Here is a 12,758-nt window from a genome sequence, read left to right as displayed (position 1 = left end):
TGTATGAACCCACACACACACTAGTGTGCAAACACACACACACACGATCATGTTAGAGTACTGGACTATGGATTTCACTATAAAATAAGCCCTGGGTCTAAATCAATGTCAAAGCCTGATCTTATTTCATCTAATGCATGTTTTAATCATTCTCCCTCCTGATCAATGCAGTTTGGATGCGACCATCAGGCACTGCTGTGAGAATTTACAAGCGTTCCTATTCTCCTGCCGGTGTTTCCAGACGGACATTTTACGAGGCAGCGCACAGTGCGACAGTAAATCTCTTCCTCCACTTTGCCAATATGAAAATCCTCCCAAAGCTGCTCTCTATGCCCATATTTGTTTGTCCCACTGTGTTGCTCGTACAAATGAAATTTGTATTGGCTCTGCCAAGTCAACGTTCTAGTCTCTTTATTTTAATAGTGTCTGGAAGGGGTAATAAAAGCGAAGTGTCTTTATTCAATATTCGGCAATAAAGCTGGATGTAGGGAAACTTTGAAACCCCTGAGTTGCATTTAGAAAACTAATTTAAAAGGCTTTACATACTTGTCGGTAATTGGAATTTAGCAGTAAATGGAAAAAAAAATAAAATTCCCATAGGTTTAGTTTAGCAACTGATTGAACTGGTGCCAGAGGTCTGCAGCATGACAACGATGCGTACACGTTAAGTGGAATCATATTGTGGTTGTTCTAACTTTCTAAATTCATTATTTCACAATATTGTCCGAAATAAAAATGTTTTATGAATTCATCAAAATAATGTAAGAGGATCTGAAACCCGCAGGCAATGAATATCTCCATGGCAACAGTGACAACTTCTTTTTTGTTAACAATAAAGATAGTAAAAAAATGAGATTAAAAAAAGTCGATTAAAGGAAAAGACCTAAACGTATAATAATTACACAGCGAATCCATTTTCTCAATTGGTCTTATTATAAAAAAACCCTAATAATTATAGTTTAAATATAATAACAGTTATTTATAATAACAGTATATCACTTAATACATTCAGGTATACACAAACTAACGGAAAACAGGAAGTAGTTATAAAAAGGCTAGATTATAAAAATGAGTTTGAAAACAACCTTTAAAGCAAACCTGATTCAATGAATCTGATGGAAGAGAAAAAGCTGCAGCAAAAGCAATTTTATCTGTGGTCATAAACTGGGAGCGAGGAACTAACATAGGCTGCAGAGCAGTTTGAAGGAGACGCCGGCCACTTTAGTAATATATGCAGGTGTTAGGCCATGCAGGGCTTTATATAAGTGATGAACAAGAGTAAATTAAATGTGTGTTTAAGCAGATAAAGTAAAAATCAGGATGATATATGTGTCGAATGATTAAGTTTTGTTACAGCATAGCCATTGCTTTTCAGAACAGAAAACGGGTTGGAGAGGACTGTATGATGTCAGTAAAGCGGGAGTGACTAAAGTCTAAGCGAGAGAGAGCGAGGACAGCAATCATTTTGTGTTGTGTGTGAATAGGTTATTGTATTTTTACAATATTCATTAATTTAAAAAAAGTAGCTTCAAAGTTCAGCTTCAAAGTTCAAAGTTTGTCTAAAAGAAAAGTGAGATTTGTAGACGTGAAATTAACGTTGGTTGCTAGGAGACCAATATGCTGCTTGACCTCTTTAGTGAAGCATTCAGGGCCGATCACCAGGACCTTCTGACTTGTCGGAATTTAGGAGGTGAAAAAGGTTTTCAGACATCCAATTTTAAGCTGCAAGACACTCGTGAAGGGTGGTAAGGTCACTGAGATTATTAGGCTTGAAGGAAAAGTACAGCTACGATCTTCAGCATAACAATGATGAGAGATACCACAACAGGAGTTTAGTAGGTGGCCCAGAGGTAACGTGTTTCATAAAGAACAGAATAGATCCAAGGACTGAACCCTGAGAAGGGAGCAGAAGAAGGTACATGGTTGCTCATTTGAACCTTGAAGTGTCAGATAAGTAAGAAGAAAACCTTTTGAGAGCCATCCTTGGGATATCCACCTAGTTAGTAAAACTAAAATGGAATATTCTGTGTTATCTGAGCACAGAAGTGAATAGCAACACTGAGTAGTTAGTTATCTGCTATGTTTTAATCAGAAGCCAGATTAAAATTCATTAAAGATATTGTTGCCCTCAACAAGTTTAAGAAGCTGGAGAGTGACTACTTCCTCCACAGTCTTTGAATTAAAGAGAGTTCGAAATGTGTCTGAACTTAGCTAACTCAATGGTATCAAGTAACTGGTCATAGTGCCTGGCCCCAGTGTATAGGGGTTTGTAATAGCTCGTTTCTGAAACAACGTTTTATTTCATTTTTATTTCATCTATGTACACTAGCGAGACAAGCAGCATTTAGAAACACCGTGCATTTAAGATTATTGAGTACTTGTTAATGAAGGCAGAACCTGCAGTGTGTTTAAATGCTAATGCACTTGTATCAAAATTCGCGGCACATTTGTGTCATTTGCAGTGGGTTTGTTTCCTTCGAAGCACGCTTTTGCCGTTGCATTTGTTTTGGATGTTTGCATTTTCTGTTGAAAGTGAAGAATTTCTGAATATGCTGCTCGGTTGCCGAGCCAATGCACCTACAGGCCGTAGAAAACACTGAGGAATCCGCATGCAGTCTCAAAAACAAAGTCTCATTTACATCTATGCAGGAGTTCGACTTCTTGCTCAAGGTGCTCTGTGCAAGTTAATTGAGTTCTAGATGTTTACATTAAGCACACTTGAGGTGCTAATTGTGTTGAGACTAGCAAAGAAACCAGGCAATGTGATTGACAACTGCTATCCATCCAAAACATCACACTTGGTAATTTGTTATCGACTCAGGTTTTGTTCTTTATTTTTTGCGCTTGTCTGTTTGTTTCAGACGATTTGGCTCCTCCAGGATCAAATATTTAAAAATAGTAAATGTAGTTAGGCAACCTGAAACATTGGGGGCAAGTCCTCCTAGGATTCATTTGTAGCCCATGATATCTTATTAAATACAAATTTGGTCATGGAGATAAAACATATGAAACAAATGAAGCTGTGAATTTAGACACTGCATCCAGTTGTCCTGCTGACAGGCAGCCCACACACACACACACACACACACACACACACACACACACACACACACACACACACGCACGCACACACACACACACACACTTTCCCTGAGGTTTCTGATATCGGTCTTTGTTTTGCCAAGATTTCTATTTTGGGAGTAAAATCTGCAGTAGGGCACGTGCGCACCTTTATCCACATGTACACTGCCGCCCTGAAGGGGAACCCCAGACCCTTCAACTGACATCTGTCAGTCATATTGGCATGTTACAGTGACAGGAGCATAACTAGGGATAGTCGAAGGCAGAGCGTGAGCAAAGAGAAGAAAGAAGAGGAAGCTTGAAAGATGAAGAAAAAAAGGTGGGAGAGGAGGGAGATGAAGAGGAGGATGAGAAGGGAGTGGAGGTGAGACTTCTGAAGCTTGTTAGAGACACTGGGAGATGAGAGTTGTTCCGTGAGCTGTGTTTTAGCACGTCACCATCTTTTTGATTTGTTAGCATGTGTTTATGATGCTGTTTCTCTGTCTGTATCTGTCAATCTCTATTATTAGACCCTCAGATCTTCCTGCTGCTGTTTTGACACTCCCGTTGCTCCTGTTTCACACTTCCACATACAAAGGGCGCAGGGTTTGGGATTGTACACACTCACACACCCGGAGACAGACAAAATAGCATATAGAAAGACAATGACATACTCTGACACACTTGCAAAATCAGCACCCGCACTGCTCGGGGCACACATGCCATTTAAGTGTGGTGGGAGTGAAATCTTTCCTCTGGGTGCTTTGAGGTGTGACGTGCCTTCAGTATCTGATGTTCTGTTTGGAGGCAGATGTAGGAGCGAAGGGCGAGATTTCCCCCATTCAGAGAAGTAAGAAATAAGTAACAAATTGACTTGATCAGACACAGGCACACACCTGGTTCTTTTATCAGGCTGCTGCGCTGCCTCTGATCTCTCCACGCTGGCAGAAACAGCAACGGAGACGCTCGATCTAAATCTCTGGTTTGTAAAAACACCATAAGACGAGGATGAAGGTATGAGCCTGTGGTTTCCCTGAATGCTTCTATAGAAGGCGACATTTTGAAGCCTTGCAATTAGTTTAATTGACTGTGATTTGACTCATAATCTGCAAAATCACCCGAAGAAAGCTGAGTCAATGTTGAGGCACAAAAATATCCATGAATATCACTTTCTGGCAAAGTTTCTTGAAACCTGAGAAAAGAAACCAACTTTTGATGGTCTCAACAATCATCACTAAGCGACATCATACTGCAGGCACATGATTATCACAATATAGTCCTGGATTAAAAAGCTAATTTTAAAAGGTCTGGAAATGACGGCGACACAGCGCTAAATGCCGTTTTCCTTCCTGGCCCTGAGACAGATAGAGGGAGGGTAGCGTCTTTGGCTGATATCTGCGGCTGCAAGATTAGCTTGTTAATTAACCACAAAGCAATTATCAGGTGATGGGATGAGAGGCGCATCTCATGGAAGGTGTTTCTTGACGTGTTTAATAGGTGTTGAGTAGTTTGATCAGTCGGCAGAAGTTGTCTCTAATTCTGCGGCCCGCAGTCCTACAGAGGTTGATCCACAGCTGATATGTGTGGCTGCCGAAGATTCAATTAATTAGACTGTTGCTTTTCCTTCCATCCACTTTTCATTAACCTCCATTGACACCTCGGCAAAGCCGGAGCGCTGGTTTACGACTGCGTCAGGATTAACAAGGAAATGGGAAGTCGGTAATAAACAAAGTTGCCAGAGGATGAAGCTCCCCTCTGGGAGCACATTCACACTTGCAGATTCCAAGAAAGGATGCACTTGAAAAGTAAAGAATAGCTTTTGTCTGACTGCATCTCTTTGTTGGATCACAGAAGTTAGAACTCAACAGTGTTGTTGCCTCCGAAACCCAAATGATTGGTTTGAAGACTGACAGAGCGGTGGTGAGATCTAAGCAGCTGAGTAGTGAAAGAGGGTAGAGGTAGCGGGTTTTGGCTAAGTGCTATTGATGAAAATAAGGATGGCTCTCTGGGGTGTCCAACCACTGTTCTTTAGATCAGAAACAGACAATCCATAAAACCAACCCACTACCAATTCATACAAGGCTTGTTTGCTGGAGGGTTAGTCTCAAGGTGTTAACAATGCTGAAAGATGTGTGTGATATACATTCTCACTGAGGATCGCTTTAAACACAGAGCAGTCTGACCCATCCTCCCCTATGTGTTCGATCAATAGTCATGTCTTTCTCACTTTCTTCACACAAATCAATGGGCTTGTACTTTGATATACACATTCCATCTTTAGGTTGTTTCCAAGGGTCTTTTTTTCCTACCTGATTCTTCGTCAGACTTGTTATCATTCTCTGAGTCGGTAAGGGTGAGAGCCGAGTTCTCCCGGCTGGACACTCCTGAGCTGCGGCGGGATTTTACTCTTCCTCTTCCGGCCCACAGCTGGATGGCTCTCTCTGGAGTCAGCGGGCCCTCGGGGTCCGAGTCGGCATCAGAGCCAGCGCTGAGGGAGTATCCCCTCTGGAGGAGGCCCAGGTCGGGACAGTAGGGAACAGCAGCAGGGTGAGGAGGGGGAGTCGGCTCGCACACTCCCAGCTCTGCCAGAGTGAAGTTACCTCCTGTGGAGCAGAAATTGGAGTTACAAGTTGGCGTGTAGAGCGTTATTTAAGTAAGGAAGTGAATAAAGGCACTCACATAAACAAATGCTTGCACACTTATCGAGCAAACAACCCACAATCACACACAGAGAGGCACACTAATTATGAAACTACAGAGGCGGAGGCTGAAAATTGGGCTTTGTTGTTGCAGGCAGGAGGGGGAGAGATGACGCAGCATGAATCAGGCAAAAACTACAAACTAGCTGCTGGAAGGAATATGTAGTGGCCTGCAGGCCTGTTAAGACTGGCTTAGAAGGCCTGCCGCCCTCGCTTTACTGCTCCGCATTGGCATTCATGAGATGTTGATGTGAGATCAAAGAGCTGCTCACTGGAGGCCTCTCAGACTGTAGTGGAGCTGCTTCTCTGCCTCCTCGGTTTGATCATCTACCCACCTAGTTACCATCACACGCTGGACCCCTGGCACAGTGAATATACCGCAGTCTGCTGCAGCTCCGTCCCCGATGCCTAACACTCTCCCCTCAAGACAAACCAACTCGTCACATCCAAAATAAATATATAAAATTATCCAAATTAAAGCACATCAAAGGAGATCAATAAACAGTGCTGCAGCCCAATTAAATCCAAGCTGAGGAAAAAGCAATTAAGGAAAAAGGCATGCTCAACCAATTTATTCTCTATACTAATTAAAAGAGTATTGTGGATGCAATCGCTCACCATCAGCTGTTGGGGTAAAAGGATCGGGGGAAAAACAGTTGTGATTCACTTCATTAGCAGTTTGTGAGGGAGGGGAAAAGGAAGAGGCGAGCGAGAGGATGGCACAGTGTATGAATCAATGGGCCGGGAATCACACAGCTGTGTGACTGGGTTAACTGTGACTCATCAAGCGTACGGACGCAATCAAAGGGAGAGGAATTAAACAGATGACAATCGTCTGCTGGATCTTCACTGCCGCTCTTCACGGGCTCGCCAGAACTTGAGAGTTGTTCTGAAAGTAATGAGGAAGAGGAGGGCTAAGAAGGAAACTTAGCGGGAGGGAAGATGTGAAAGGCTTCTACTTCCTTGAGTTCTATACAGACAAACAGATGGACGTGACTAAAGAGCAGACACAAATGAATTACTCCACAGGTAGATTCAGCTTCTAGACTACAGCTTGGCAGGAATCCAACCAGCTATGAAGCATCCAAGCACTGCAACAAATCACAAAACATTACCATTTCTTATCTTTTTTGCTTCTTTGTCGTTTCCTCCCACTTAACATGAAAGATGACAAAAGATTCATTACTACACATGAAACTAGGGACTTTTATAGTCTGCTGGTAATTAACACTTATTCTACTAAATATGCAGAGGATCTAACACTAGTCATTGAACCCGTACCTGAGATGAAGTACCGTAGGAGGACAGGGGAGAACTCCAGCAAGCCTGAGAGAGTGAAGTACATGAGTTCTTTAACATCAGTCGGCATGTCAGAGCTAAAAAGAGCTTCTACTCAACAATCACATTCAGGATTAGTCTTTGTGCAAATCATACTATCCAACCACAGTGACAATTATTGGGCAACAAACACATCTTCTAGTCTACGGAAACATTAGTAACACAACATGAAAGTGTTAGTGTATGTGTGTGTGTGCGTTTGTGCTGTGCACTTATTGTATTTTAGATCCCACAGGCCGACGCTCTGTACAATTAACATCACATAACCAGTGATTACACATTCTAAATCCAATCACTCCTTATCACCATCAGCAGCAGGCACGGCCCAATGATGCCGTAGCAATCTACATGTCCTCAAAGAAAGATGGATTGGTATGACGGGCCGAAGCAGACATGAAAATCTATCTCAGTTACTCCACAAATGGAAAACCAATCGCATGTTCGTAACATGATATTATGACAGATGTGGGGGCAAATGTGGCGCTGCATTGTAATCAGATCAATGGCCTTCTTATACTACGACACTGGCGCTGTCAATGTTGCGCTTATAAAATATATTAATGTGTGTTTTGAACCATGAGCCGCTTCTGCAGCTGCCTTGGGATGTGAACATCTGTGTCTCCTCATTGTGGTGGTGCTGACGCGTGCGTTTGTTCATTGAGAGTTTCTCTATGAATTCACGTGAACGTGTTATATGTCTGAATTAGACCGTGCTATAAGGGCAAAAGTAGCACAATCTTCCCTGAATGCTTTTCTCTAATAGAGGGGGAAAGAGTGTTGAAGAGAGTGAAAGGACGGGAAGAAAACAGGCAGATTTGAAAAGAAATGTGATAATTTGTTACTGAGTCATGTTCTGTCTTTCAACACACATGGAAACAGATTACAAGTTTAGAAGAAGTTGTTAAATCAGTCAAATTCAATAAAAGTGTAGGCTTTGTTCAGCTCAATAGGACTAACAAGAAAGCACACAATGACCTAGCAGAACTGAAAAGTGGGTTAATAATATGTATGTCTATGTGTAGACATCTGCATTTGACTGTGCAATAGAGCTGAAACGGCATCATCTTGAATGCTTCCCTGAATAATTTCCACTATCAGAGTCGAGAGCATAAACGAAAGAAGGCAGAAAAACAAGGACCGTAAAATAGCGTGAAATGCGTGTCAGAGAAAATGAAACAGAAAATAGACGGTTACAAAGTTTCTATGTCACCCAGACTGCGAGATGGAATTCAAAGCTTTTTTTTTCAGGGTGCATGGAAACAGGATATGAGCTAGAGTATGTATGGGTCTAATTCAGTCTATGCTTAATTGAAAGTAAAGTGAAACAAAAATAATTATATTATTGAGTTTAAAACAAAGAAGTTGAAAAGGCAAGACAGGTTAAAATGGACTTTGAAGAAACAATATGTAACTCTGACACTTAACACTTAAAATGGGCACTGCAGTTCAAATTTAAAACAGAGCTGTCTCTCCCGTCTCGTCCTTCCTGGAGTCATGCGGGTTGCCATTTTGCTGGTACTGAAGCTTCAGTGTTTAGCCAGCTCTGCATAGGTCTTGAAAACAATCTGGTCATGGAGCTTATTAGTAAAATCCAGAAGCCTGAGTGACGTCACCCATCTGTTACAGCAGGGGACTCCGGAGGCTCATCAGCAGCCACCGCAATGTTGGAAACAGGCTGAGAGCTTCCAGTATTGTTGCATCTTGGAAGTCACTTTGAGTGACACTCATCTCAGCACTGCAACATGCCTTGTGCCAGGTCATGTGCTCAGCATTGCATGTTACTGGGCTGTTGCACTAGGGGAGCATCACTTATTTCTCTCCTAATTAAAGACTTCAGTTTCCCTCACCTAAATACATCCTCATTTGGAGTATTCATGCACGGCATGTTGTGCCTCCAAAAAACTTGTGACACGGGGGGAAAGAAAGCATCTTGTTGTAACTTAACTTAACACAGTAGTGTGAGTGGGACCGGCATTTGCAGTGATCCATTAAACCACATGTACTTCCCTTGATAAAACTCATTATGGATGGGCGTGGGAGTGAATGTGGGTAATGTGCAGTGTGTGTGTGTGTGTATGTGTGTGTGTGTGTGTGTGAGAATGCTTGTTTGTGAGTAGACAGCTTTGTGGGATAGAGGGGCCTATCATTAAAAAATCATTTGTGCTTGTTAGCAGTTTGACAGGCAAAGTATAGGCAGCAGGACTCTGCATTATTCTGGTTGACTTTCCCTCACCCCACGTGCAATTCTGTAAAGGACGTAAAACTGGCAGAACATGTGGGCTTCGGTGTCTGCAATTATGTTGCTTTTTCCGAATCCCATAGCTTACAGTGCAGGCCACCCTCGGACATGCCATTTTCGAGCCTTGGAGGGAGCTCCAGTTTATAACAAGTTCTGATTTGTCCTGAAGTGCTGAACCAGTGAACTGATTTGCTCCTGGGTGGAGGATGCATCAAAATCAGGAAGCAAATGAAGAAGTGCACAGTGGGTTCCTGTACAATCCCCAGAAATAGCAGAAATTATTGTTAATAACAGTAAAAGCCTTATTTTTCATGTAAGAGCTTTAAAATGGTTGGAATTACTGGTTAAGAGAACCCGAAATGTGTCATTTTTGAAAAAATGTTTCCATTTTCATTTGCATCCAATTCAAAATTCATTTGCACTGCACTTTAGTATTCCTGGAAGATCTATTTTGCTTTAGTGTTTTCTTCTTTGTAAATTATGAGGCTATACTTCTTCATCCTTTATAAAAGAGTTTTAGTGAAGACATTTTTTAACAGATACAAGAGAAAGAAAGAGCACGGAAGCAGTAGAGGTGAAAATTTGGAGACAATTTGACCGTCACACCTCAAGTTTTGAGGGTTCCTATATCGCATTCCTCTTGGGATTACATCCAAGCTGATGTTGCATTCCTGGGCCTCCACTAATCTGGTACAGTCTTTAACAAATCCACTCAAATACACAATTATTCAGAATTACAGAGCAGTTTTAAAGGAAGGATAGCCTAGGGGATAAATCGCTTGCCCCATGTAAAGAGGATAGTCCTTGGTAGCAGTGGCAGATAGTTTAAATCCAACCTCGGCCCAACATTTCTTGTCTCTCTCTTTAGCTGTCTTATAATAATGGACTTGAGCTTTTATAGTGCTTTTTTAGTCTTCTGTCTACTTAAAGCACTTTAACACCACAGGACACATTCACACACTGATGACAGAGGCTGCCATGTAAAGTGTCCACCTAATCCCATTCATTCACGCGCCGTGGACGAAGCAGCAGGAGCAACTTGGTGTTAAAGGCATGGTAGGTAATTTTCGAAAACTAGCATGATTTTGAAAGTAGCATTCTCTCCGTTTTCCGTCTTCACTCACCCCCTCCCCTCTGTGCGCACTCAAAAGCCGCCCCTCACTAACATGCACTTGCGCCATTGGTTCAGAAGTGGATTGTGGGCATGCATGGATTAGAGAGGCATGATTGCTTCATAAAACATGTACCGAGTGCTGACATTGGTTGAAGTTTACAACTGCTACATATGAACATTTTTTTAGTTTTGTTTTCAGAACACATGAATTATTCATTTCTATCAGGACCTAAAGACAATTTCAACCAAAATCTTAAAAAGTGTATCTGGAGAAAATGACCTACCCTGCCTATAAGTGTCTTGCCCAAGGACTGAGCAGACATGTGATAGGAGCTGGGGATCAAACCATGGTTGAGAGGTGACCACCTCTACCACTAAGCCACAGTTGCCCCAATAAATAGTGTAGGCATAACTGGAGATAAAAGATACTACACATGTGTAGGACCCTTAATGGAACAGATCTGATAAAATAATACAGCTCTGAAGTTGTACGTCACCATGCTAGAGATGGTCTGTTTCCCATGAATTCTCCTACACATAAACCAATCACTCATGGTAAATTTTCATAGTCTATCTGCCACTCTGCTGATGTAAATGCTACTCAACCGTTCCAAAGTGTTCCCCTCTTTTTATAGATAGTAATGAAAAATGTTGAACAGGCCTTATTGGACACATGGAGTAATTTGCAGGACACATATATGAATTTATGAATACCAGATCTTTGCATTTATTTAGTGTCAATAAATGTAAAAGTATGTTATGTTCAAACAGGCTGCTGCTACATGAAAGTGTGAAGAAGAGAAAACGTGTTTGCCCAGTTGTTAAGGGTAAGAATACAAGGAGTAAAAAGAGAGTGAGCTGTGCTGAAGACGAAAAAGAGGAATCATAAGATGAGGTAGCGAAGGATGATGAAATCCTCGGTCATGGTAAACAGTTTCAGCAGGAAGAAAGATAGAGAGAAAGAGACAGAGAGGGAGCGTAGACAGGCAGAGGAGGACTGTGTTTACCTGAGTAATAAGCCAACTGAGTGGATTTAATGAAAGCACCTACGCACAGACACCGAGAGCAGGAAGGAGTCATTTGGCTTCGACTTGCATACACACTACACAAAGTTCGAGGTTCAAGGTCACCGCTGTCTGTGAGTGAAAGCAATGTTTGTGGGATTGTTGTTCGCCTAGGTTTACCTTGAGTTCTATTATTACAACACACACACACACACACACACACACACACACAGCATTGCACAAACACACTGCACCAGTGAATAATAGCAATTAACATCTTCACAAATCAGGGTTACCATAGTGATGAGCTATGTTTGAAATCAAGTGAATCTTGCACAGGTGCAAACATTTGTACACGTTAAAAGTGAGAATTCTAATGAACCGCACCTCAATGTGTTAAGAGTGAAATAACAAACTATGGTGTGACACATTTGTATTTGTATAAAACGTCTGTTTCTCCTTTAAAGATAAAACTCTTTAATTACACACAAAAACAGCAGCCATCTTTTTCTGTTAATTTGGAAATCATCAAGATCACGATGAATATTCAGTGTTATTGATGGATTAGAATGTAGCACATCTGACAGTTCTCTGTTTTTTTTCTTTATCTGTCCATGCACTTCCTATGAGCTCTACAAAGCATTGTCTAGTAATTCAGCTCACTGCTTTATGGACTTTCACAGCTTTACTATTTTTTTATTTTTTTTTATTTTCACAACTACAGCACAGAGGGCAATTTTTTTCAGATAAAACATCCTCAAAAATCCCAGTCAAAAAACAATCAACAGTCAATTTTGGCAACTAACTAATGAACATAGAGGAGCATTTAGCCACTAAAGTCAGAAACGCCTCCCTGAAGAGCTAAAAAAACAACAAAGACAAAGCTGAAGATGACTGAAAACAAGAGCTTTGATTGTCTAACCAAACCCGACCCGACCCGGTTGGACACACATTTCTTAATATCCCTTCAGGCTTGAATCTGGTCAGTTTTGTGGAAATTACTTCCATTTCTTCTTCTTCTTTTTTTTTTAATGCACAAGTTTTGCTCAGCATTAAGTGCACAGATCCCCTCCTGGTCCTGTGCATCTCCTTAACTCTTAACTTATGAAAAAAAACCTTTGAATTTTAGTCTGGCCGTTGATTTAACGGGCCAGGCTCGGATAGAATGTGCACGGGCTCGGATAGGGTCGGGCTGGATTTTTTGGCCCTAACTTCTACTTCTATGAAATGCTGATGTTGCTGTTTCTGCGGCTTTCCTGTTAAGCAACTATTTATAAATAAATACAATACATGAAGCAAATTGA

General features: G+C 41.5%; 1 protein-coding gene across 7 annotated transcripts in view; it reads right to left on the bottom strand.

Moving 5' to 3' along the window:
• Positions 1-12,758, bottom strand: part of tenm2a (teneurin transmembrane protein 2a) — a 210,401-nt gene that overhangs the window by 131,012 nt on the left and 66,631 nt on the right. For all 7 annotated transcript variants that reach the window (XM_079351890.1, XM_079351891.1, XM_079351892.1 and 4 more), the window contains exon 3: positions 5,370-5,663. In XM_079351890.1, coding sequence (XP_079208016.1) covers positions 5,370-5,663 — 294 coding nt within the window. The remainder of the gene's footprint in view (positions 1-5,369; positions 5,664-12,758) is intronic.

Source organism: Symphodus melops (assembly GCF_947650265.1).
Source record: "Symphodus melops genome assembly, chromosome: 9".
Classification (NCBI taxonomy): domain Eukaryota; kingdom Metazoa; phylum Chordata; class Actinopteri; order Labriformes; family Labridae; genus Symphodus; species Symphodus melops.
Note: the sequence above shows the minus strand (reverse complement) of the source record. Positions and strands in the feature narration are given on the sequence as shown.